At 39.9% G+C, this 26974-nt stretch overlaps 1 protein-coding gene across 1 annotated transcript; it reads right to left on the reverse strand.

The window, feature by feature from the left end:
* Nucleotides 1-899: 899 nt before the first annotated feature.
* On the reverse strand, nucleotides 900-25527 carry KLHL7 (kelch like family member 7). The gene is made up of 11 exons (XM_027738365.2): nucleotides 25229-25527; nucleotides 21045-21147; nucleotides 19549-19642; nucleotides 18225-18349; nucleotides 16300-16475; nucleotides 13468-13642; nucleotides 12137-12279; nucleotides 7295-7535; nucleotides 4151-4352; nucleotides 3758-3855; nucleotides 900-2169 (listed from the first exon to the last, which is right to left on the reverse strand). Exons 1-11 carry the CDS (start codon nucleotides 25346-25348, stop codon nucleotides 1886-1888), a joined length of 1761 nt encoding a protein of 586 aa, XP_027594166.1. The 5' UTR covers nucleotides 25349-25527; the 3' UTR covers nucleotides 900-1885.
* Between the last annotated feature and the right edge of the window lie 1447 nt (nucleotides 25528-26974).

A 26974-nucleotide genomic window follows, 5' to 3' on the forward strand; every position in this document is an offset into this window, starting at 1 on the left:
GGGGACGGCGGTGCGGTGCCCGGAGCGCGGGTGCTCGTTCCCGAACCCGTAGCCGAGGCGGCAGCAGCCCCGCAGGAGCCGAAGAACGAGCGTGGCCGCCCCGCGCCGCCGGCGGTGAGGTGCTGAGGGCCGCTGGGGACCAAGGAATATACAACCCGTAGAACAACGGGGCTCCGCAAGTTTAAAAGCGGATAAAACCAGACAGAAGAGCCTGTCCAGCCTAAAAAGGGCACAGTTCTCGCTAGGATTCTCGAGGAGCGGAGGCACCAGGGACACGTTTGTTTCGTGGCTATGAGAAAGGAAAGGCAAGGGGGAGCAGAAAAAAAAAAAGTCACGCAGCCTTCACTTACTGCTGAATAAAGAACGGAGTTGCAGGAACCGCTATTGAGCCCATGAGCGCATCTACTCCTGTCTGTACAGGCAGACTTGTCAGGGTGAGGGAGAAAACCCGGAGGAAGCCTACAAAGAAGCACTGACTTTGAAAACCAGGAGTTAGACTACTTAGGAGAATTTGGAGGACCTTCGAAATTAAAACAGACTAAACATCCACAGCACCAGTGAGGTACAAGGTACAGGTAGGCAAGCAAGCACCAACTTTTGAGGTTAACTCAACAGTCTCATAGAAACAGACCTGAAAAAATTAGCAAGTTAGAAGAGAGGTGACAAAATTACAATGAAGCTATTAATGAACTAGCATGGGAGCAGGACAGACATCAGACAGACATCATTTGTATAGTTCTCCAGAACTGAGAAGAGGCACACAAGTGTTGATGACACCGAGCCTGACAGGCTGGACTTCTATGCTGGACGAAGAAATTACCATCGTGGTGGCTGGGAGCATTTACAGAGCTCTGTGCTTCTAGACCAGAGATGAATAACCATGCGCAACTTCTGAAGACTTCTGTAAAGTATCTTTAATGACTCTGTTCATGCCATTTTAAAAACAGTCACTTTCAAGAAGAAAATCAATATATCTGTATATTGTATTTGCTTTTCCCATTCCTCTTCCCATCTTTGCTAAAAGTTTGGCATCCACAGTATGTACAGTCTGATGCCTGGGAAGAGAGACTGAAAATTCACTCCAAGTTTCCAACTTGTTAATTATAGTGCACAATTCTTGTCAACTTCAACCCTTTGACTTCCCTTACCTCAGTGTAATAAAAAAAAAAAAACAAACGAATCCAAGTCTTTCCGTGAAAGCTCCCCAAAATGCCAGAGACCATCAAAATGTTTCTCTAATCTCTATATATGGCCTCTCTAACTTTAAAAAATTGATAAGGAGTCATGCAAATGATGGAAGAAACTCATTGGAAGAGTGCAGCTATCACGATCTAGAGAGTTGTAGAAATATTGGGAATCTTTATTAGACAGCAGTCCTTGGTCTTTCCTGAGAAAATATCTTCATTGCATCCTGGTAAGATTTCTGCAGGTAGGTATGAATGAGAAAAAAATTTTGCCCATCTTTCTCATGACCCAAGCTATACCTACTAACCATTACCAAATGAAGTATCTGCAACTGACCTTGGTAAAGTGTCATTTAACCAGAAATCTTTTCTTCACCAAATGCTTTAGAAGAGTTCTAAGTATTTTTAATTTGGTCTATGTTTGAGAAGGCCACACCCACAGCCCTTTTAAAGGAAGATGCCATGTGATGTTACCTAGGTAAGTGGATTCTCAAAACACATCCCCATCTCTTAAAACAGACAAGAAAATGGGCATGACAAAATCCACATTACACAATATGCTGTATATACAAATTGAAAGACTGCATCTCATTTTTTCCTGTTATTAAATTTAACAAGATTCAGTAAAATATGGAAGCAAAGCACCAATAGCCATCTTTCCCCAAGTCCTTGAAGAACGTCTCAGCATCTCCTACAGGTCTTCAGATCTCTAATGTTTCTTCATTTGCCCCGCAAGTGTCTACAACACAGATTAAACAACTCGTCACGGGGAAAGCACGGACTTTGGAGTTGGCTATCCACTTGTCTGTTTCAGTGTTATATTCAAGAATGTGCCCTAAGCGACCAACACCCTGAAAACCAGCCAGGACATAGACTATAGATCCCACTGCAGCACACTTCACTGTTACACCTTTCCATGGCATTGGAGACACCATCTTCCATTCATTCATCTTGATATCGTAATATTCTACATTATCAAGGCCACCTACAAAACAATGAAATAGATAATTGCTTATTACATTATACTGTATGGACTGAACTAGAGCATGCAACTATTCCATGAAACTGAAGTCTTTATTTTTAAGGTTTTAAAAACCCTACAGTAAAAAAAACAAACCTGAAAAAACACCCTAGGTTTCTAAACTAGCAGTTTACCCTTGTATAAATACAGAGAAAAGTAAAAAGGAGATTGAAAGTAAGATGTGTTGTAACAAATTCACATTAGACGCTTTCTAGAGATTCCAACGTGTTACTACTTCATGAACAGAAGAACTAGCGATGCTGAATTTGTGATGGATTTGTGGCTAGTAACTAAAACTTAGGAATCTATCTGAAACTTCCCTGTAGCTAGGGCATTTTATTCTAGAGGACTGACAGGTACCTTTACCAAAATTGGCCATTTACTGATAGAGGATGTCTCTCTTCATGATGCTAGTAAAATCAGTGAAGTGTAAAAGCCTTTGATAAGGGCCAAAGAAACCAAGAGTTATTACAGAAGAGTAGATTTTATGACTAAGATTCGCTTCTTCAAGAAATATGTTAGTAATTACACCTTACAATAGCCATAAACATTCTGTTATCCTTATTTAACAACTCTGAGTCAGTTTTCACTTCCAGTCCTGAATTACCAGATCTGAGAGATTAAGAAACTTTTCTATCATGTTAAGAGGTATGAGTCTTTCACCCCATACATAAGTCTTCCTCATTCTATTCCAGTAAGACCAGTCATTAACACTTCCAAAAGGAGCATTCAGCTAACATTGTACAAGATGGCAGCTCTGGCAGTTACAGATTGATAAAATGTTTGCGCAATAAATGCATCTACCGTTTTTTGCATTAGGAATCAATCACGATGGAATAGTTTTAGTAGCCAATTAAAAATCAGGCTGTATTCTAAAATAGCATTCATCGGATATCAAGTATACCAGTTACCATAAATAGTGACTTTAAAACCTCATAAATGAGAATTTTCCATTTTGAAAAGCACTTTAGAAACCCTCGGTAATTAAAATTCAATTATTCTGGTAAATAAACTATTATTCTTCTAGTTTTAAAGACAAGGAAACAGGCAGATCATAAATGACCTGCCCACGACAGTAAGTCTTATTTCAAAGCTGGGCACTCAAAAGAGGTCTCACATTTTCACTGCTTTATAATATCTGACTATCTTTAAGTCTTTGGACTGAAGTTCCTAAAATAGTGGCTATACCTTTACCTGTCTCTCTAAAGAATGCTAAAATATCTCAAAACACATCATAAATAACTAAAAAAAATAAATTAATTCTCTTTTCTTAGATGCCTGGTTTAGCCATATTAACTACTTCGGAACTGGGCTACAGTAGGGGTAGGTATCTGAACTTGACGGTACTCTTATTAGTACAAGAATTTAAAAAATAAGATACAGTGAAGTGGGGAGGTGAAAAGAGGAACGCAAAACTAAAGTGGCAACAACAGGATGTTTGATGGTGTTGCTCAGAGTTTTTCAGTTGAAGAGAGCAGAATTCATTGCAAAATAGACCAGAGCAGAATTCATTGCTGTGTGACCAGCTAGAGAATTAATAGAATTCAAGTACCTAAACCATTTTGTCCACCCACAGCAAATATTTTGTCCTTTACAAACACCAGCCCATGGTTCTTCCTGGCTTCAATCATTGGACACAGCTCAGTCCACCTGGGGAAAAAGAAACCCAAACACAAGAGGAAGAGTCACCATCTAGTTCATAGAAAGTAAGTATAAAACATTTAAATGAAACCTATCATTAAGAAAATGAAACAGGGATGAAAGCTGCTTAAGAAAAACTGCCTTTCAAGTAAAGCTACAAATAACTGATTCCTCACTGCTGACTCAGGAAAATTCCTTACCATATACAGTTTTTCCTTTAGTCATCTATACTTGAGTCATTTACAGAGCTAGCAAAGACCCAAATGACTAAAAATAACATTAATACAATTAATACAATACTTACGTTTCGGTGGCTGGATCATAAACTTCACAGGAATTTAGGACTCTTCCAGAAACATTGTTTCCCAAGCTTCCTCCGCACACATAAATGAGACCGTTCGCCTCTACCATTCCATGGCTGCATCGCTGAGTCAGCATGCTGGGCTTCGTGTGCCAGCTTTCTGTTCTCGTGTCATAGCACTCAAATAAATACAGTGCAGAATTTCCTTAAAAAAAAACAGAAACCCACCAAAGTGGCATTAATTTTTATGGTTGTCTTTCAAGGGAAGAGTCTAACAGCAATTATCAAACTGAGACTTGGTTTCTTAGTTGAAAAGGGAAAGCTGCTTTCCCACCTCCAAAAGTAGAGCTGACCAACTTGAAATTTGGGACTATTCAAAAGCACATACTTATAGTTTCTTTCACTCGTTTATTCCAGTAAGTAAGTTGATTAAATTGCTACTTTTGTTTAAAAACAACAAGAAAAAAAATAAAGTTTGGGGTTTTTTGAGGGGAATAAATCCTGAACAGAGATATATATAAATATAGATTACTGATCCCCTGTCATCAGCTCATGCTACTCTTACTACTTGGAAATATATTGAACTTTCAGATGTAAAGTAACCATCTTTGTAAACTTACTACAAGTTCATGAGTTTTTTCTGTATGCAATGTGATTTGCCCAATTCCCAGAATACTCATTGCCTTTGGAATTTTGATAGCTTGATTATGTCATACCATACTCCTGAATTATTAGCAATCACCAAACAGCTACCCCTCCCCACTTTATTTTCTTCCTGAGGAGTAGCAGATACTCATTTTCTGGAAGTGCAGGGTCTGTGTACTCCTCCCTCAGGGGCCAAGAAAACTATCACTGAAATCAAAAGCGATTTTTCTAATGAAGATACATGGGAGCTTAAAGACTTGTGCTGAAGTAACTGAATCACAGGCAAGGCAGAGAAGGCTGCATACAACTTTCTCAGAAAAGAACCAGGGTCCTTCTTCCCTTTGCTTCAATAGATATATTCACCTAGAACAGTTAAAGGTGGCTTTTCTTGTGCCTCTTCTTCCTTGGATTTCTACTTCCAAAAATTGTGTCATACTAGCAGTACTCACTACCAGTTGAGGGTTTGAAGCTTAAGAACAATGCTATGTTTCCAGACCCAAAATACAGAAACAGACTCCTATAAACTGTGTATTTGTTTACTTCTACTCTGTAATTCTCAATTTCACCAAAAATTGTATAGAGTGGGATGTATTTTTTCTTTGATGTAAAGTCATCCTTATCGTTTTGAAGCTGTAGAAATTCCCATCCATAGAAAATAAGGCAGATCTGTCTTTAATGTCTTTTTTAACAGATAAAAGCTTCCATTTTCAGTATAATGAAAAGTATTTCTCCTGTACCAAAACAGAGTGGAACAATTCAGCTTCTAAACTCTGCTAGTTATTGCAAATAAAACAGGACTCCCATCAATTCAAGAAGGGGAAATGAGCCATGGACTGGCACAGTAATCCAACCTCTTCAATTGATGCAAAAAACAGGCAATTTTTTTACATTTCTTTGTAGCTAAACACTTGCAGCATTTTATCAGATTAATGCTTTTACATAATTGCCTGCTTCAAATTAGAAAATACTAGATTCAGGAGAGACAGACTTTTCCAAACATTCAGTGTTCACTGAATCTAAAGAAAAAAGTACAGGCAAAATAAACTGCATTATTCAATTTGGGCTTTTACTGTTCTGTCTTGAGTAATATTTATGGAAAGCAAAGTGCAGCTGTGCACAGTGTAAGGGTAGTTTTCAAAGAAAACTGCTAAATTAAGATCTCCATTACGGTTGTATTAACTATTTAACACGTATTCGAAAATAAACTATACAATCAAAAGTTTCTATCATTATTCCCCATGAACTGAAATGTGGGAAATTATGAAGATTTATGAGATTTTGTAGTGTTTCAAGTTTCCCAGTGCAGCCTTAGTTAAGTCTGTTTCAAGTAATGGGAAAAGTGCTATTTCACATTTAGCACGTGAGGTGGCAGCTGGGAACTGCCTATTCTGCTGCTTTATTAGACCTCTTAAAATATTTGAGGCCAAATTACATGGCCTACATGTTACAACCTCCCGTTAAATGACTTATCAATGTTAAGCACTGATTATGACCTTTTTTCTCTGTTCACCTCCCTCTGCACCGATGCAGAACTCAAAAGGATCTACTAGAAAATTTCATTCTTCTAGGATTTTTTTCCCCAGAACATAGCTTTTTTTAAAGCTCTACTTTCAAGGATATAGCATGCCTACATTACAACTTTTGGGTTGTTGATGATGTATCAGGTGTAGACAAAATAAAATGTTCCTATAACATGATAGCATAAGTCAGCCTCTAGGGTTTTTTGGAGAGAGAAAAAATCCCAATGGTCTTATTTTTTCTTTACTGTTTTGAGTAATAACATCTAGAGAAAGTATTTTATCTCCCTTTGCTGAAGCAAATCAACAGAATAACAAAATAAAAGAAGATAACTTCTGCCATTTGAAAGAAAAATTGGACAAATTCCTTTAGAGGACCAGGTATCATTTCACCACCAAGAGCAGTAGTTTTAAAAGATTTCTTTTCTACCTTTCTTTTTTCCCCTTGAAAAAAAAATCTCATTAGGCTCAACATATGCTGCATACAAGGAAGCTGTTGTCAAAACGCAGCTATTCTGGCCACATATCGCAGAAAATTTTAAACCACTCAAAGGTTTGTAGATTTATAGAAGTGGGACTCCCAAAATATATTTCATAGAATCACAGAATAATTTGGTTTGGAAGGAACCTTAAAGATCACCTATTTCCAACTCTCCTGCCCATGGGCAGGACACCTTCCACTAGAACAGGTTGCTCAAAGCTCCATCCAACCTGGCCTTGTCCCTAGTTAACCCCTAAGAGCTGCAGTCTACTTTATGCTCTAGTTAATGTAAAGATTAATCATTTCATTCAGTGAAACCATTTTAAAAACACAGGTTGTTGGATTGGGCAAAGGGGGATAAAATCCTAAATATAGGAAAATAATCTCATTAGGCTAACATGGCAAAGTGCAGTTTCTTGTCAACAGTCATGCAAAAACCAGAAAAATTTCCAGCTATCTTTCTTTGTGCTTTTTTGTTTGTTTTAAAGATTTTTAGTGTCTTACCCACTTCTGAACCACCAGATGTATAAATTTTGCCCTCAGCAGCACAGGCTGCAAGGCTATCTCGAGGTGTTGGAGGTCCTAGCTTGGAATACCAGCTATCCTTCACCACATTGTAGCAGTCCATTCGCTTTATAGGGAAGAGCTGGGAACCACCCAAAATATAAACTACGTTGTCCCAGAAGACACAAGCTGCATCCCTGCGCTTTTCAAAGGGACATCGGATGTCTGTCCAGCTGTAATCCTGCATTACAAAGAACAAGTAATGTCTAATAGATTATAACACTTACCTGCACAGCGAGTGTTTTTCAAACACAGCTTTTCATAGAGATTTAGATATGGTCAGTTTTAAGTTCCTTTTCAAAAAAAACATGAACACTGTTTATTGAAGAATACTCCTCAGGCGTACTCTTAAAAAATTCTTTTAGACACAGACACGGTTAGCTGCAATGAACCATGACATTATGAATTTCTATTTCATTCCCTGTGTGCACCCAGTACAACGTCCCTGAAAAACAGTTGTGTTTTTTCCAACAGAATTGACCTCCTGCTGCTATTATGTTAGAAACAATGCATGTGATCAATAAAGTAGGATTGCATTTTCTTTTATAGCAATGGAAGAAGACATCTTACATATAGTAACAGATTATTTCTAAAAAATAATAAAATACAGAATGTACCAAAGACAATGGAAAAAGGAGAATATCCAAATTGACAAGCAACTCAGTTAAAAAGCTCTGATACATACTTTATTACCATGACAACTAGAAGCTTATTTACAGAATTTACAAAACACAAATGATCTCTAGCTATCCACAGTTGATCGCATGAGAAATAGGGTAATGCTCCATCACAAATACTGGCAGTCACGTTGCCTAGAAACTGATTTTGCACAGATTGGCAAAATCAGCGAGTATCAAATACAGGCAGTAATGCCCAAAGCCTTAATAACACCAAACTCAGCAACTGATGGCAGACCAGGATAGCATACAGCACAAGAAACACTTCTTGAGTAATAGCATCTCACATATTCCATGAGCATAGTTTGTATCCTATACCGAACAGGAAAGTACGGGACCTTAACTGTTATCTGTGCCACCTCAAGATGGTCTACCTCAACCTGCTGAATGACCTTCACTGCAATGGTTCACACAAGACGTTACATCATTACATTTTCTTAGCAAGGACATACTTCAAACACCTTGGTCAATGAGGAAGAACAGCGACTCCTACATGGGGGTTCAAAGAAAGAGAGGCAGAGCATGTTATAGTCCAAAACATCTTACAATCTTTTCTTGTAGCATCCCCCATATCAAGAAGAGCTGGCAGGTGCATGTGGCCCTTTATGGTGAGAAACAGGTCCTGGGGCATCCTAGAAAGGAAAGCCATACTACAGCATGGCAAAATAAATAGCTGCATAAATCTTAAGAAAATGTCTCAGCGCATTGTGCAAGATCAACATACTTTCTAGCTTAAACTGGCAATTTTACAAAAAATCCTGTTGTTTTCCTTTACTGTTATAAAGGGCTGTGATCTGACCCACTTTTATAGCTTCAGCTCATGTATCCATTTCATCCATACCTTTATCAAACAGAAAGCCATAACTTGAGCATCTCAGCAGTATCCTCCTCTTTCAGCAGGAGGCAATTTAGGCCATCCTCTTGTAATGCTCTTCAGTGTTAGTCTGTACCACATAGAATTGATTCAATTTTTGCATTTAACACATTTAGGAATTATGCAGAAGAGTTGCTTTACACCACAGTCAATATCCACACAGCCCTGGGAAGTGCAAGCCTCATTTCTGGGGGCCTGAGTAAGGAAAGACAGACCAAGACAGGTATATGGTGACACTTCCCCTGCTGATCTCTGTTTTCAACAAATGGTTGATTTCATCGATTTACTTAACCACTTATTAAAACTATCTGAACTCCTAAGAGCCACAAGACCCTGTGATAAGAATGGCACGTGCAATTATGGGTCATGTGAAAAAGCACATTTCTTGTTTAAGACTTTTCCCTCATTTTCAGTTGATACCTTCTCTTCAAAGTTTGTCACAGAAAACAGCAGACATGCCCAATATGGACAACCTCCCCACTAACAGCTTATTGACTACACCTTCATCTCCTCATAAAAGGTATGCTGTTTCCCTTAGTCATCAAGAAATAGCATTGCCAGGCATCTGTCACTTTTTACTTGATATTGTTGAATTTTACACTGCTAAAAAGTTAAAACTTCCAACCATTTCTGGTCACTAGAGACAGCAATTTCAAAAGAATAAGCATATTGCTGACCTGAAATCTCAAAGTCATGTATAAATTTTTTATCAAGAACTCATAGAACAAAACAACCAGTATGTTATTCCCAACCTAGGGGAAAAAAAAAAAAAAAGAATATATTTTTTAAAAATAATATGTGGAAAATTCAACAAGAAAATGCTTCCCACAACTGTTACTAAGATTTCTAGTAGTCATCTGAAAACAAACATCTCTACTCAAATTAGTGCCAGACTGCTCCACAAGTGTTATACCCATCTGCATCTGCCCCATTGCATCATTTTACTCTCTTGATGAAGTACATGCATCAATAGAAATACCAGTTACAGTGCAACACAAACAACAAATATAGTCTTAAACTCATACTGCTAACAGTCTCAACAAATAACACACAGTATCCAATCCAGTCTTATTTAAAGCACCCTTTTAACAAGAAGGAAATGAAAATCAGCATTAGAGACTAATCTTGTGTGCAAAGGCATCAGTGAAAATTAAAATTTTTGCACTAGTTTTATCATGTCAGAATTATGGAAATCTGTATTACAACTGTCAATTTAGGTGACATAAGATTTTAATTAAATTACTAAATTTAATTAAATTCACAAGTGAAGGACTAGGTCACTATTCCATTAACAGACAATAAACAAAATTTCAATTCTTTCCCAAGGTCCTAACCTTGCAAAAGTACGTACACAAGCTTAATTCCCTGCTCTGTGACCCTTTCATCATCTTTTGATGAGACTAATTAAAATGAGTTAAATGCTAATTCAACGGGGGTTCTGGATCCTTGGCTTGTTGCATTTAAGAAGCTACTGTCATAGTTTTAAATATCAAACTCAGATATTCAAGCAAAACATTCAGAAAAGGACCTTTAAATAGATTAGAACTGGAAATTAGGTAAAAGCTATCCAACGAGACATGACAGGCTAGCTAAGAACACCCAGGAAAGGATACAAGCACTAGGAAAACATGCTTGTTAGAAAAACAATCTCCAATTTCCCACTTCTTGAATTTTCCTTCCCTGCCCCATTCTCCCCCTGCCCATTAATCCACATGCAAGGCCATAAGTCTTGATCGGGAGGCAGTTCTGTAAAATTTCTTCCCAATTCAGTTACTTTTTGGTGTTATGCTTGGACAAATAGTCTATGAAAGAAAAAGGCATTTTATCCTATGCTTTATGTAGACTTTCATGGATGGTACTTTTTGTCCACAAAACAGATTTCTTTGCCAAAACCATGTAACTGTTTGAAAAGTTCTGAATGCCCTGATCAAAGACTTCCCCAACTCAGACCCTGGAAAGGAAAGGATTATCTGCTCTGCACCCCTCACCTCCTCATCCCCAGCTGGAATATTGCTTATCTTGGGTATGTGTATGAAGGAAAAAGGTGGTCGTTAGCTGGGAATCTTGAACTCCAAATGGAAATTCATATCAAATGTCTCTCAATCTAAGTCAGCAAAGGTAGTAGGTTTTTCTTCTCCCCAGGTTTGAGTGGTACTCAAAGAAGGTGGCTTCAATTTCATCTTACATAGGAATGTGACAGAAAAGTTCAAAACACATCCCCAAGGCTCATTCACTCTGAATTAGATTTGACAGGGCTCACATTGACTATAAAGTTCACACAGATAACACACAAAACCGTTTGAAATCATAACAAGCATTTAATATGCTGAGTTAGAACCAGAATTTCTGCACAAAATATTACATGCATGTGATTTCATAACTTAGAGAGCCCTGATGTTTATGTAGCAACTTTTTTCTGTATTACTACATGTGCTTGCCTGGTAAAACAGAGTATGGGTAAACCTTCTGCATGCAGTTGATGTTTCTAGACCATTTAGTCTGTATAGCTGAAACATACATCATTCCTGTGGCTCGATTTTATTCAGGAAACACGGGAACAAATTTCAGGCAGAACTTGGTTGCTATAAATTGGCCAACTCTAAGTTTTTCGTTGAAGAAACTCACTCTTTTCCACTTACGTAATACTTTCTCCTCATTCCCCATCCCACTCTTTACATACTCTTAAGAACAAACAAAATCCTGAACCATTAATATTTAGAAGTGGTTGCATATTTATAATAATTGCACTAAAAAAAAAAAAAACCCTTGCACTTCAAAACTGGATTCTACACTAAAATATGAGCCAATAACTTAACAGTGCTAAAAAAAATTGCTTTGAGTTACTCTAAACACATAAGCGCATGCACATGCATACAGACTTTTCTATATTCCTAACCAATTGCCTGATGTTTTGGTGACCTTTTATTTCTTTGCAGCTGTGTGATGCACATACCAATCAATTCTCAACTCATGGATTGATCAGATCTCCGTATCTAATATTGCCAAGAAACAAACACAATCATTCTATTCAAAATGACGTATTACATCTTGGTACACAGACTTAAAAATAGTTAATTAACCATATTCTTCCAACTGCATACCCAAGAGGCAGGGAATACATCCTTCCTAATACCATTTTGTAGCTCATAATCTCTTAGTTAATACCATCAGCAAATAAAACAGGTGAGATTACAAACAGTGAATCTTAATGCATTCTGAGGTAACGATTACCTTGGGATTAAAATATCTGCAGGACTGGGGCTGTGAGCCTCCAAACAAAGCAATGCGATAATCATGTTTTTTTCTTCTTGGCCGTGTGCCTTCCACTAACTCTTCTCGGTCTTCTGGGGAAAGGAGATGGTACCGCATCCCACCTGGAACAAAGACAACAACTGTTGCAGATCTAGTGTAGCTCACACATAGCAAGGGAGGTTTCAAAGGCAGGGACGGGGGAGAGAGGGAAGAGAAGGAAAAGAGAGAAACTAAGTTTCTATATTACACCTATATATAGCTTTGATTTAAAAGGGAAGAATAATGCACAGCAGCACATGAGGATAAGGGCATACATCCAGACTTACACCTTGTCTCAAACTGCCTGCTCCACACAATAAGGACATGGATATAGTCTCATGTTATATACCAACTGATCTATAGCTAATTTATACAATATTAACAAGCAATTAGGGGACCTCCAGAGAATGCAAAAATATTGGTGACATTACAAGCCACTAAAGCTACACAAAAATCCTTATTTCTTAAACAATGCATCCAACTCCATGTTACACAACAAGTATGACTGAGATGTCAAAGGTCAGCAAATACTTACCAACACATAGGTTAATTTGAATCTTGCTCATTGAATCTGAAGGAAAGCAGTTGTGTACTGTTTTTTAGATCTACACTAAAATGAAGCCAACTAGTTAACTGCTACTGAAATCAAAAATTTATTTCCAGAATATTTATTAACATCTAGGCTTTTCTTTCTTACATGACAAAATTTCACGAGTGGTATCTAAAAACAAAGGGGAAGCTTGTTCCCTATCTTATTTGCACCTTGAGAATGCAAATGTAGGATCAATCATTTTAGGATCAATGGCCAGTATATACTAGAGATAAAAATAGTGCAACATAGAGTTAACATTCTAATTTGCTTAGAGAAGCTTTATAATACTCAAAATTTTGACATGAAGTATTTCTTTTATTAATTCACATATGAGCATGAATGATATTGAAATTACTAGTGTGTCCCAAAGGCAGACTAACTTTCAATTACTCTAATGAGTCATTGACAAAATCTCCATTCCATTACTTCTCATGGAGTTCATGTCATTTGCTAGGAGAAAACAAATGAAAGTCACACTGTTACATAAGATAGGTTTTATTTACGTAATAATCTCCTAATCCAACTTCAACTAAAGGCAACATACTAGAGGGAACACAGTCAGATGGATTTAATGTGGATATGTTGTCAGAGCATTTAAAGCAAACAATCCTCAAAAATTCCACAACATCTTTTTAATTATACAGAACATTATAAAAGATTTCAGCTAGAGGTCACTTACTGATCACCATTTTAAGGCATTCTGGGTTATCCTGAATAAGTGGTTCAGCCTGAACTGTTTTACTTAGGAAGTTCTTTGATATCAGAGGAAATCGGACTTTAGCAAGAATATCAACCATGTACGGCTGGCGATTGGGCTCATCGTACTTCAGCCATCTGACTGCTGCGTCATAAACCTTAAACAAGAGAGATGGAAAGAAAAGAATAAGGTACATCACCATACAGTAAGACACATAACTGAACCCTAATGCTCTAAACTGGAGGTTAATTTGTAGTATCATTTTAGTATGAGTGGATCCATCGCCATCTTCCAGAAAAAACCCAACCCCCACCGCAACAAAACAGTTACTGAAACCCAAAAAAAGACAATGCTCAGACATGAAGTAAAACAAATACACAACCATAGAATAAAACTCATCTACAAATTTTAAAACTCCTACTACTTCTGCTATTTAACTTTTTTCCTCCAAATGGAAAACACGAATCTGCAATTCACATTTATGTGCGTAACTCCTGTACCAGGTTAAGTCTAGTATTTGAAGTTCAATGCCATAACATCAGTAATAATTCCTTAGAGCCTTCCCAAATCTTCGTTCGCGAAGCCTAGCCATGATGAGTAATAATTCCCCAGAAATGTTGAAATAGCTTCTACTTGATATGGTTTCCTAAGACGACAAACTGCTTCTGTTACCAAATCATCACGTTAGGGATCCAAATATATTGCTATTGTTGTGTCTCAGGGGACCATTTAAATCAAACTTTTTAGCTGCAGACTACTGTAAATTTATCAGAGGCCTCCTCTCTTTCTCCTCTTTACAGGAAAAGGTAATGGGTTTCCTAAAAGGGCAGTGAAGACAGAACAGGGAAAGTAATCATGAAATCTGCTCTATTTATGACTGTACCGCGAGACAGGAAGAAGTGAAACAAAAGTCTAGTATTATACATGAACTATGATACTCCCATGCTGCTCTCGGACACAGCAGGCTTTATCTAGTAGCACTGACTCTAAAGTGGCAGGATAACTTCATTACAAGCACAGCCAATACCTATGCCTGTAGCTGAAACTGGTCACAATAATCAGTAGTGAGTGACTGAGACATAACATGGAAAGAAACTTAATGGCAGAATTATTCAGAAGGACTACTAAACCACCCCAGCTATAATTTTGGAAAATTACCAGAGAATGAGGGAAAGTAGAGAAAAAAATACTTATGGTTCAATTCCATCAGCTAAGGAAATTCAACAGAATGACTGGGATGGAAACATTGTATAGGACAGGCAGTAATTATTGCCACCTTTCTTTTTGTACTAAATGCAAATATGCTTTACACCAATACAGACATTAGAGTACTATGTCAATTTTCTAGCAGTACTCATGAGAAATAAGATTCCTATAGTACCACTGGTAAACTTCTGTAGTTTCACACTGCACACTGCTAGTTTCCTAAAGGAATTGTAATGATGATGTACAATATGTTTTCTACCACTGCTGCCAGGTTAAAGCATGCCATCCTACCTTACCAACAGAACTTCAAGAACGTGAATTCCAAAGTGTCATTTTGGCTGCAAGCCAAACAACACTTCCAGCTCTGAGAATGTTACCCTGTGACGTGATTTTCATCCAGCACTCGGTAAGAATGTTGAACTGTGACATAGCTCATATTTATACTTCTAACCAGCCTACTACTATATTCAATGACCTGATATTATCCCCCACTCCCAGGAATTCTTATTTTCATAAAGTACATCACCACACTGTAAGACAAATAACTAAACCTTAATGCTCCAAATTGATTCTTCTGCCTGTTGGAGGTCAACATAAATGAAAACTTTATAGTCAGCAAAACATCCACTTCTAAGTGGACACACATACCATCTTGGCTACAAGATCTCTCTGTTGCACTTCAAAAGTATGAGTCAACTCATGATGCCATACCCAAAGAAAGTTAAATTAAATTAGATTTCAGTTTGTTTTCAACAGATTTGACTGAGAAACTACAAACATCCAGCAGCTACAAGTACTACCCAGCTGCTATGACCACCCTACAATCAACTTTTTGGGCTGCAGTGCAGACACCTATATGCTTCCTGTTTTCCTGCAGTAGGAAGAACAAGCTGGCAAACAGGCATTCAGGGCTGTGCTGTAAGCTGAATCAAGCATTCCAAGTAGGACAGTTGCAAATGTAATTTCTACCACAGCTTACAACTTTTAATTCAGTGAAACTCCAGGCTCCTTTCAGCGACCTAAACTTTTTTATGTCCGCTCCCTAAATAAGGGCCTTCCATCACTGCCAATGCATCTAGCTTTCAGTGTTTTGCTCATCTTGCTTCCAAGTCCCTCAGTTCCCCAGGCTTAACTTGTGTATGCATATGTTTCCATCAGAAGCAACTCCTCTCTAGAATAGGCCGAGACCATACTCAAGAGAAACATGCAGCCATTAAGGCCCAGTCTGCTCACACTTCGAAGCACATAAATCCCAATCTAGAAGCAACTGCTATGATACATCAAACTTAATTTAGCTCATATACTATGGAATCAGAAGCCCTATAGCTATCTCAATAAAGGAAACTTCTGCTAATTCCCTCTGTGACTTCTTTCTTCCTAGTTTGCTGAAACATATACATAAACCACACCTGAAACGTGAATATTTATTAAAATTTGATTTTGACCAAGCTAGAATGCATGTTTTATTCCACAATTTAGCAAGCACTACGTGCATCATATCCTCTAGGAACATCAGAAGTGAGATACTTGAATGTATGCAACAACTTCTTGATCAAAAAAAGATAGTGAAGTTCAGTGCTCTTAGCTGGTATGAAACGGGGATCTCACCTGGTCTTCTGCCCTCACAGTCAATGTATCTTGGTTCAGGAGGTGTGTCACACGCTTAACATCCAGCTGAAGAAACTCATCTGTCTTGTAAACTTCAGTGAAATGCTGATGGATGAAGTCATCTGCAGTGGCTTTCAGTTCTGGGCAGTCTAGGCATTCTGCTAGCACACTTATGCCTATGAAGTAAGAAAAAAACCCTTCCAAATTTGAACTGCAATTACCTTTAATATATTAAAATAGAGTATAATTACCGTAATTTCAGTGATACTTGCAACCCCAGTTTAATATTTATTACCATGTTTGTTTTCTTTTTTTAAACACATGCTATCATAACTCATCTGCAACTCAAGACAAACTAAGACAAGGACAAGCTGCTTATTCCTATCCCTTCCAAACTAATTGGAATGTCAGACTTGCAACATTTGCTGTATTAAGTATCTTTCCAGCACTATTTCCTCATGTTTCTTTCCCCATTATGAAGCTGACAACAGTACCTTAACCAACATGCCACAACAACAAAGTCTAACCAGAACAGCTTGAGAAACTGGATCCAGGTTTTATGACCTTCCCTGACCTGCTCATGCAGCATCAGTCACCAACCAAGCCCAATTTCCTTCAAGAGTCATGGTGAACTGTGACTTTTCTATAGAGGTAGCACAGTCAGCTGCAGACAACACAAAAAAGTCATGTCCATGTTGCTGGAAGGGCAGAATGTTGGCACAAAGTTATAAATAGCAACTGTTACTGAGAAGCACCATTGCCAGCCTTCCCACTAGAAACTACATAAGCACAGAGCTTTTCAGCAGGAACTCCTGCTCATCATGCTACAGCCTTCCTCCTTTTATGGAGGAGATGGCAAGTGTACTAGGAGTAACTCACTATCCCATGGGCTACAACTAGTCAGAGCTGCTCTAAGTAGTAAAATGCAAAGCAGAAAGATAAAATCCATGTGTATGACCTCTTGACAAAATTTCAAGAGATTCAAATTAAGCCATGGTCTCTTTCAAATCCATTTTTTTAATAAACCATGCATTTGCCTATAAGTCTGCACAGAATATGTTTCAACTTACAAACAATGCCTTAAGGAAAAAAATTATTTAATTTTTATCTCCCTTTTTGCTATAAATTAGCAACAAAGTATGCAAATGTTGGCATAATTGATTTTCCAGCTACATAAAAGCCACTCAAAGCAAGCCTAAGTGGCATTTTCCTTAGTAGATAATGCCTTTCTTCCAGCAGTTGTTTCAGAGCCACAGCTGTACTGCATCGAAGTGTCAGTTGAATCCGTAATTCAGACACTCTGCAAAACACTTCTATTGCTATTATAAACATCTGTAACATGCTTGAGCTGTTACTAGGAGAATTACCTAACAAATGTCAGTAAGAAACCCTAAAAAAAATTTTCTCTTTAATCTCTGATTAAATGAAGTGCACCAAATCTTAAGTATGAAAAAGTACTTAGTTCTACTTGTTTGCCTTTTATGTAACACCAAGTTCACATTACAGCTACAGAACATATTATATCAAACCTGCCCAGATGACATTCATGGATTTCAGTCAAAATGAAAAGTGAATAAAACCAAAAGTAACCTAAACTTATTCTGTTCATTCTTGTAGAAGATATGCTAGTTTTGTAAGTTACAAATCTGTCAAATTGTGTCTGCAAGTACAGTAACAACTGAAAGCTCCACCTTTTCAACTGTGGTTCTCTAACCAACAAGAAGCCCCAGTGTTCTGCCAAGCTGGATGAGATCTTGCACATTCAGTGGACCCTGTGGCAAGGGGAAACAGTTCAGATCCAGAGCAAAATTATTTTTATTTGCCTGGATTTAGCCAAACATTACTGTCTTTTAGACAATATTATCTACTTTTCAGGAACAGCAAATTTAAAAAATAAACAGTAAGTTTAAGTCTATTTCTCTTACCAAGACAATTGGAAGCATCAACTTGTTCTTTTAAAAAGTCCACACACATTTTTTTCACAGGTTCAATTTGATACTGGTTTGCTGCATCTAGTAAAGACTGGACATTATTGCTGTTAACTGAGATTCTGAAAAAGAGAAGGTATAAAATTAGCATCACTGAAATTACCTCATTTGCTGCAGTAAAAAAAAAAAAGCAACTTATGCCAATTCACAGAAATGGCAAAATTATTTCCCTGCTATATGCCCAAGAATCTTTCACACAGTCTGAAGACACAATCTCCCTTTACGATCTTTCCAAACTGCTTTCATTTGCTCTGCTTTACCGAGGCAGGGCAAAGGGTAACCAGTCCTGGGATCTGAAGAATAAGCCTGTAACACAGGTCCGCTGCAGTCCTATACTATTGCTTTGACTTGTGTGGTTAGACACTAACACAAAAAAACCCCAAAAAGACCTTTTTTGTGACAGTTTCCTACTCCCAAATAGATGTCAGCATCAGCAAACTGTGTCTAAACCACTGTCAGAACTGCCCTGGCTGATTTGCCCAGAGTTCATCAGCAGAACTAGTATGGCAGTGCTTCAAGAGAAGGTACAGAACCCACAGACTAGGGCTTGGGCACCAGGGCAGGCAACCATGTGGCTGGGGTGGGGTGTCTACACAGACTGTCTCTCACCACTCACAGAGTATACAAGAAGATTCCTCTTAAAAAAAAAAAAAGAGAAAGCCTCCCTAATGAGAGCTAATCCCATTAGTACAAAGATGAAAGGCCTGCCATCCATAGATCTAATTAAAGCTGATTAAGTACTGTTTACAATCCTCACCATCTGTAGGAGCTCTGTTTGGGGGAAAAAAACAAACAATCCACAAAAAATCCCAAACACACCGACAACCTGAGATAGGAGGGAACTGCTGTCCACAGAACAGTTACCCACACTGCCTGTTTTGAGATGAAGGTATAACTCCTGGAAATGGTTCCATGCCATAGCTACCATGGCCACAAAGAGAGACTGTGCTGACAACAATAAAGGCCTGAATTTCAGAACAGTGGGAAATATCATTTGACTCTAACACTGAAGTCAAAAGCTTGAAGTGCTTTGAATTGCTTTCTGGAGACAAATACCGTTCTCTTTGGTCTGTAGACCTTCCTACTCATTACAAAGGAAAACGGAGGAAGGATAGAAGGTCTAGTCACATCAGGCTTTAAACAAAGAAAAGAACTCTAATAGTAACAAAATTGATGAATCACAAAAGCATTATTTTAAGATTTTATCATTTACAATTGCCAAGCTTCCTAGAAAAAGTGTAAGCTTTAATAACAAAACTACCTTGCGGTATAAGCAAACTCCACAAGCTGTTCAATAATGTCAGGCTCTGCATCTTTTAGCTCCACTTCAAAGGACTTTGATTCAATCATATTTGCTGCAAATAGATTAAAAAACAAACTTTTAATCAATAAAGCCACTCCAGTTATTGTATGTTTTGCAAACAGTAGAAAATAAAGTGATTATACAAAGTGAGAACCTGCTAAAAACAGCACACAGTTGATTGCTGTTTTCCCAGGGTTACTAACGCAAGTCAGGAAAGAAAGGAGGCAGTGGAACAAACAAGATCACTGGTGTGTGTACATGCTTGTATTAGGTAAATTATGATAACTGTATTAAATAGAAAAGGTCATAGATGTCATTGACTGCAGCACAGATTGCCAAGGTAGCATTACCAAAACCAGGAAGCACACGTTGCACTATCAAAAGCCATTTCCACATTCAAGCTGAGTTTAGGAATAGATACATTTCCAGAAGAATTTGTAACGGAAAGTTAGAACTCCTTTCGCTAGGAAGGCTTTCTGCCTAAACGGTAACTTTCTCAAAGGCAGTTTCAATGCTTTCCCCCCCCTTCCCATAGCAAGAGAAGCTCTCAGCCTTGCTCTCTGGTATGCAGAGAGATAACATGTTTGCAGACATGTACAAGGCCTCCTTGGGCCAGAGAGAGTGTGAGGGAGGAGAGAGAGAAGATACAAAAAGCCTTGGAGGAGGCGGGGCTTTGCCTTTTGCCCCTGGAGGCCTGATGTGTGCAACATCATAAAAAAAGTGGTCCTTGCATCTGAAATAAACCTTTTTTTTAAATCCTTCCACTGCCTTTGCATTCTTGGGAAGAATACTTGTTACCCTGATAACAATGGAGACAGCTCCAAGCTTCACACACACAGGCACAGCACTAAGCTTGCCCACAGATGGTTACCAGCTGACCACTGGAAGGCATGGTTATTTTACTTCTACTTGACTTTGATTTCACAGTAATTTTACAATTAATGGGTAAGGCATACAAAAGATAAGATACCATGCGACAGAATTTTTAAAGAGAGCATAAAAACAAGTATTACAGAATTACAGAATCACTGAGGTTGGAAAAGACCTCTAAGATCATTGAGTTCAACATTAAACCATGTTCCTAATCTCTGAAAGCCTGTCTTATATGCAGAAGTGCCTAATGGTGGGAAGCAACCGGGCAGACAAATTCTGTCATGGGAGCAAAACCTCACAGTTTTCAGGTTAAGGGAAGGGGATCGACTCTAATAGAGAGTGTGGGCCCCAATTATTAAGAGAGCTTACATATGAAGTAACACTTGACTTGATCAAAAGAGTGTTCAAGGGAAAATGAGGGGAGGGGTGAACAGAGATGAATGAAAGGACAGAAAGTGAGAAATCTTCATTTATACTTATCCCTCAACTTAATCACTTTCATAAAATAAAAACTTGTCAGCCACAAATCTAGCAGGACATAATTATAAAAGTTTAAAATCAATCAATTTCAAAAGACTTACTAGTAAACATCAAGTTAAAAAAATGACTGGCTGAAGCAAGCACAACACGGTGAGCTGGGATCTTTCTTTCTTGAACCATAAGAATGACATCACAGAGAGTTTTCTAAATCAGAGGAAAAAAACAGACAAAAACCACAAAAATCAGCATTTTTTAAAATATTTGAGCAATATTTCTTTAAGAACAACCTATGGAAATTCATTGATTTTTGTAACCCACACAACTCAAGAGCATTATGTGATAAAAAGGTTTTCTGAAAGTCAAAGTTCAGTAAACCTGGAGAACTATCAAAGGTCAGTTTAGCCCTGAATTTGTACCTTAAGAATGGCCACAAATAACTTATGAACTCTGATTATAGTTTTTCCTGTGGCATTTACATCAGCCTCCAAAAACGTAGGTTCTGCAGCATCTGGCAGGGGCTGCACTCTTTACATCTCTCAGTCACTTTCCTCTACTCTGCTGCTGATTTTCAAGAAAATTCACAGAAATCTCATATCGGAAGGCTGTCATCATATTGCCCAACTGGAGTGAAAGTTACGAATGAGTTAAAAGCATTCAACGGAACATTTTAAAGAAAATGTATCTGAAAAATACCACTTCTGTGGAAGGGTTTGACTGGTCATACCTGAAGAGCAACTAGCATCCAGACAAAAAAATAATTTCTTTCTCATTTGTTTGCTATCTATATGTAGGCAGCTAGTTTCTCCCCTACATGTGAACTGTCATGCACTAGAAGGAGAAAGGAAAGCGACAGAACTTATAAAAGTTGTCAGAAGAGGTGAGAGGAGAGTAAGGGACTGGGGTAAAAACACGTAATTTGAATAGATTCTGAAATGGTATCCTTTCTAAGAACATACTGACTGAAATAAATGCATATGATACTGCAGTTAATTATAACAGACTCTCTATTAAGAAAGAAAAACCAAGCTGCACCGCTTCCTCAAAATACAGGAATTCATTTTTGACTACTACCTTAAGTTCATGGATCTACCTTCAGAAACACCTACCTACAGTCATCCCAATGCTAAACTCGAAAAAGAATGCTTCTACTGTGGGTAATATATACATGCTTAGACCTGTGTCAATGTTTTCCATGTAGAGACAATATTATCTAGGGCCCAGGTCAAGAGGTTGATAACCCACATGTACAGTCCCTTCAAATATGTCTGTCTTCTTAGTTTTTTTAAGGACATTCAGAAGCAAATGTTGGACAAAATATAAATAATACGTTTCAAAGATATTATTTAAATGAAAGTTAGATGGGGGTGACATACAGCTTCCTTTGTACATCTGTAGCTTTAAACTATATAGGACTGAAACAACAAAAGAGACCATTCTGGAAAAATTTCAGAGAAATCCTTTAAACCTGAAATTCCTAGCACTTCTGGTTCAAAACAAGCATCAGAAATTAACAGTATAAGGTACCATAAAATCCTTTGGCCAAGCTTTGCCAAGACATGCAACTGTTGCTTGAGCTCCACACTGCATTTGTAAGACACATTTAATGCCTCAGCTCAGCTTTAGAAGCACCTCAGATGTTCTAAGGCTTCTGTGAGTGCATTTGCCAACCAAAACAGACCATCATTTTAATTTCTTTCCCTGGGATGTTTCTAGGTGTGACTATTCCATTTCAACTAATGCTCTTCGAAGGATTTCTGCGCTTCTTTCCAGAAGAATCCATTGTTGTCACTGGGTCGCCTCCATGATGCAACCAGTGACTGGTGTTAACCAAAGGACACACCCCAACCTGAGCTTCTGCAGGGCATTTCACCTTCCAAGTAACAGGTTCAGCAACACCTTACAGCTCTATCCCAGCTTCATTTCCAATGACTCTTTCTTGGCTGACCTCCACTCAGCTGCAAAGTTGCAACAAAGGCTTTACGCACATGCTGTCCAATAGTTCTGTAAACCCACAAAAATGTGGGCCGTCATGTGTTGGAGATCAGCAACAAGTCCTCCTGCACTAAACACACTTGGCCCCAACACCTCACCTGTACTGAGTGCAGGTATGGCCATGGTTTACTCTAAACACCCGTACTCATGGAGGCTGCCTCTTGATCTCAGCTCACACAAAAAGCAGCCTCTTCAGAATTAGCTCTACTTTCCTGTCAGCACATCTTCCTACAGCATTAAACTACTGCAGATAAATATCTAGTGTTCCACATGCATGTTGACATTTCCATCACAAGAAATTTTTAACTCATATTCAGGCTTTATAACCACAGCATAGTTCTTGACTTATCAAAATACAAGAAAGAGCTGCCTGTAAATCCTCTTTAACTTTAGCACAACTAATCAGCTGAAACCAGAATATTTTTCCTCTGGCTCCTGCTGACTTCCTAATTTTATCCTACATAATCACACCTCCCCCTGTCCCCTCAATAATAGTTAACCTCCTCTTACAAACAACTCCTAAAAGAAACACAAGTGTCATGAAATATGCAAGAATTTCTGGAGCAGTCAGCATTGGGTGGGATATGCAAAGCCACCATCTGAGGTCAGATAAGAAGTTTTCATGCAAAATTCAGTGCTGTATCTCCCTGGGCATAACAGAGTTTGAAATCTGAATCACAAGTACACACAGATTTCACAGCACTTAATCCTGATGCTCTCGCTCCATGTGTTTTAGAGTAAGTCGTAGCTACATGAGAGTTGCACTTTACTACACTGAAAGATGAGGTACTTACCCAGAATGACAATGTGGTGCCACATAGTGGAACAGGGACATGGTAAAGCACGAATTCCCTGTGCTGGGGACTGTACACACATCTAAGGGAGGGCAATATTTCTTCTATCTACTTAAAAATCATAGCAGCATCTGACATCCCCTTTTAAACAGTGACAGAGGTATGAGCTGAACACTGATGAACTAAGTTATGAGCTCAGCCACACCTTGGGATATGTTTACGCGATTAGATCGGAAACAAGGCCTACATCAAAAAAGTAGATCCCAGGCTTCAAGTCTTTACTTTGCTACCTGAAGTCACAGAAAACAATATTGTTTTTCATATATAGGAGCTTAGTTCCATGAAACGGTTTATACAGACAACATAATTGACTGTGCTTTAGTGAGAGAAGAACAGGGCTGAAGCGCTGGAGAAAAACAGAACCAACACTGGTATCACTTCTGAGGCCAGGACCCAGACAGCATTAAAAGCTGGACCGAGTCTCTGGCAAGATTAACAGTGGAGGACAAGCATCTAAACTGCAGAAGATACAACACATGACAGTGCCAAGTATGAAGCCCCCACATGTTCTGCCTTCAGAGGTAGCTTTTATTCTGGCTCCACATCACTGTGTTTGAATGAATCAAAGTTCCACAATCAAGCTAGCTCCTCCAAAGAGAAGAAAGGTTTCTTCATATGCAAGGAGTTATATGGATTATCCGTCTGCTCTTGTATCAGAAATTTAAGCTTTTTTTATAAAGAAGAATAATTTAAAACCAAACATTTCTTTTAGTTTTAACAGCTCAACTGAAATGCACTTGCACAATTGTAATTTTGGTTACTACTCTTGCTCTACTGGTAAACAGAGGAGTCACCTTTAATAATCATTGGACTATTGACCAAGAAAGCTGATCAGCCCAAAACGTCAGAATTTGAGGCCAGATGAGGCCACCAGACTCCTACAGTGCCACTGACCTCCCAGTAAGATGGCCAGAGGCATTCAAGAACAAATGCTACCCGTGAAACCAAACCATGGTTACAGTCATCCCTCTCCTCCCGTTACAGTTTCACTGTTCACGGGGACACAGCCAGTTCGTTCAGAGAGGAATCCTGGTTAAAAATTCCACATCACCACTTTTTTACTACCCTTAGGCTTCCGTTCGAAAAGGGCACTGTGAATGCTCCAGGTGAAGACACTGGGCCATCACTCGCAGCCTCACTCCTGCCCTACCACAGGCAAGGCGTTATCAGACAAGGAAAAGCGGCTCCACGGCGTCCTCTGCCTCCAGCGCCCACAATGAGCCCACGCAAGGGAAATCGGAGCTCGCTACTCTCGCTGTGCGGCTGCCAGACACCCTGGGCCTCCCGCGGTGCCACGTTCGGTGGGTCATTCACCGCATCGCGCTCCAGGGACGAAAAGCCCACGGAAGCCCACGCGCGGGAGCTGGATCGGGATGTGCCTGCAGGGCAGGAAGCGGCCCCGCGGGGCTGGGACTCACCCTGGCGAGCGCCCCCCGTACCTGCTTGCGCATGGTGTTCATGACGCCCATGAAGCTGGCGAGCAGCTTCGCCTCCTCGCGGGCCGCGAGTTTCTTCTCCGTCTTCTTCTTGCTGCTCTTCTCCGACCCGGGCGCGGCCATGCTCGCCCGCGCTCACCGCCGGCGCGCCGCCCCCGCCCGCGAACATGCGTCCGCCGGCTGCCGGGCGGCGAACAGAGGCTCCCCCCGCTCGGTGCCGGGGAGGCCGGCGGCGGAGGGAGGCACGGAAGCAGGGACAGGGACGGGAACGGGGACGCGGGCACGCGGGGACGCGGGCACGCGCAGTGCCCCCGCAGCGCCGCTGTGCCCGCGGCAGACGCGGCCAGGGGCGGGGCTTGGCGCGATGACGCTCTCGGCCGGCGCGCGGCCCCCACGCGGGGTAAACAAAGAGCGGGGCGGGGCTCGGGCGCGTTACGTGACGAGCGGAGAGCAGCGCATGCGCAGTGCTGGGACCGGCCCGGGGCTGTTCCGGGGGGCGTGGTCGTCTTTGTGGTGGTTGCTGGGGGCGTGGTCACGCCAGGGACACGCCCACGGGGGCGGGGCGCGGCTCCCATGGGGGCGGGGCATTGGCGTGGCGTGGCCAGGCGCTCGAGGGGGCGTGGCCTCGGCTCGTTCCGGTTGGTGTCAGAGGGCTCCTTCCCGGGAATTCCCATCCCTGCCAATGAGAAGCGCGCCCCGAGGTTCCCGGTTCTGGGCGTGCTTGTAGAGATAGTGCCATGCCAAGCGCGCAGGGGAAGTTGAAGCTGCCCTGCCCAAGGGGCTGGCGGGGCTTTCGCTGCCCGTATGTGTGAGCAAGGGGCGCGTGGTTCCTGCTGCTCCCGCTGGAGGGACCCCCTCCCGCCTTGGCGACGTGCGTGTCCCGGGCTCGCGTGGGCTGGGAAAGGAAACAAACGTGACCCAGAGGTAAACCACGTTCTCTTGACAGCTGCACTCACCCCTCTTCCAGAAATAATGCCATGGACAAAATATTTGGTGCTTTGATCCTCGTTCTATGAATAGGATTGTGACAATCAAAGCTGTGTTTCAGTGTGAGTTTGCTGTTTGTGCATTTGTGTGATGTTTCCAATTTTAATTCCACAGATAAGAAGGTGTTGAACAACTTCATGCCATAACTTGGAGGGAGAGAGATTCGTGCAGAAATAACATGAGGTTATTTTATTAATTTTCTCAAATTCCTTTTATTAATAAAACGAATGAGCCGCTTTGTTCCTGATATCACATCTCATATGGTAAGCCTTAATAAGATGAACTTTGTGCTGTAATAGTCTGTGGTTCTGCTATCCGACAGTTATTACTACATGGAAGTTGTAACAACTTTGATGTATTTGACATTTGTTTTGTTGAAATAAACAGACAGACACAGCTATCACTTGACTTACCAAATTTTATCATATTACAGTATGAAAATGAGAAATCTACGCCTCTCTTGCCAAAGTGATAGCCTGAGAAAACCCAGAATGTACATCTGGGCAATTTCAGATTTCACAGTATAAAGAATTTACCTATAGAGTTTTAATTTCATCTTGAGGGCAATCATAAGATGGCTTTTTTTGCATGGGATACACAGAAATAGCTGTGCTGGATCCCTGAGTGCACTTCCCTGTTCTGGGAGGTTAGTTGGCTGAGTTAAGGAGTTCAGCTTGTTGTGTCCAAGGTCAGCTCCTTTGCTGATGAGTGCTGTGGTGAGGAAAGCTAAAAGCAAGTCTCTGTCCTTCCTTTCTCTGGGGA

The sequence above is a fragment of the Pipra filicauda genome, unplaced genomic scaffold, assembly GCF_003945595.2.
Source record: "Pipra filicauda isolate LSUMZ 115617 unplaced genomic scaffold, ASM394559v2 scaffold88_size2543281_pilon, whole genome shotgun sequence".
Taxonomy (NCBI): Eukaryota; Metazoa; Chordata; class Aves; order Passeriformes; family Pipridae; genus Pipra; species Pipra filicauda.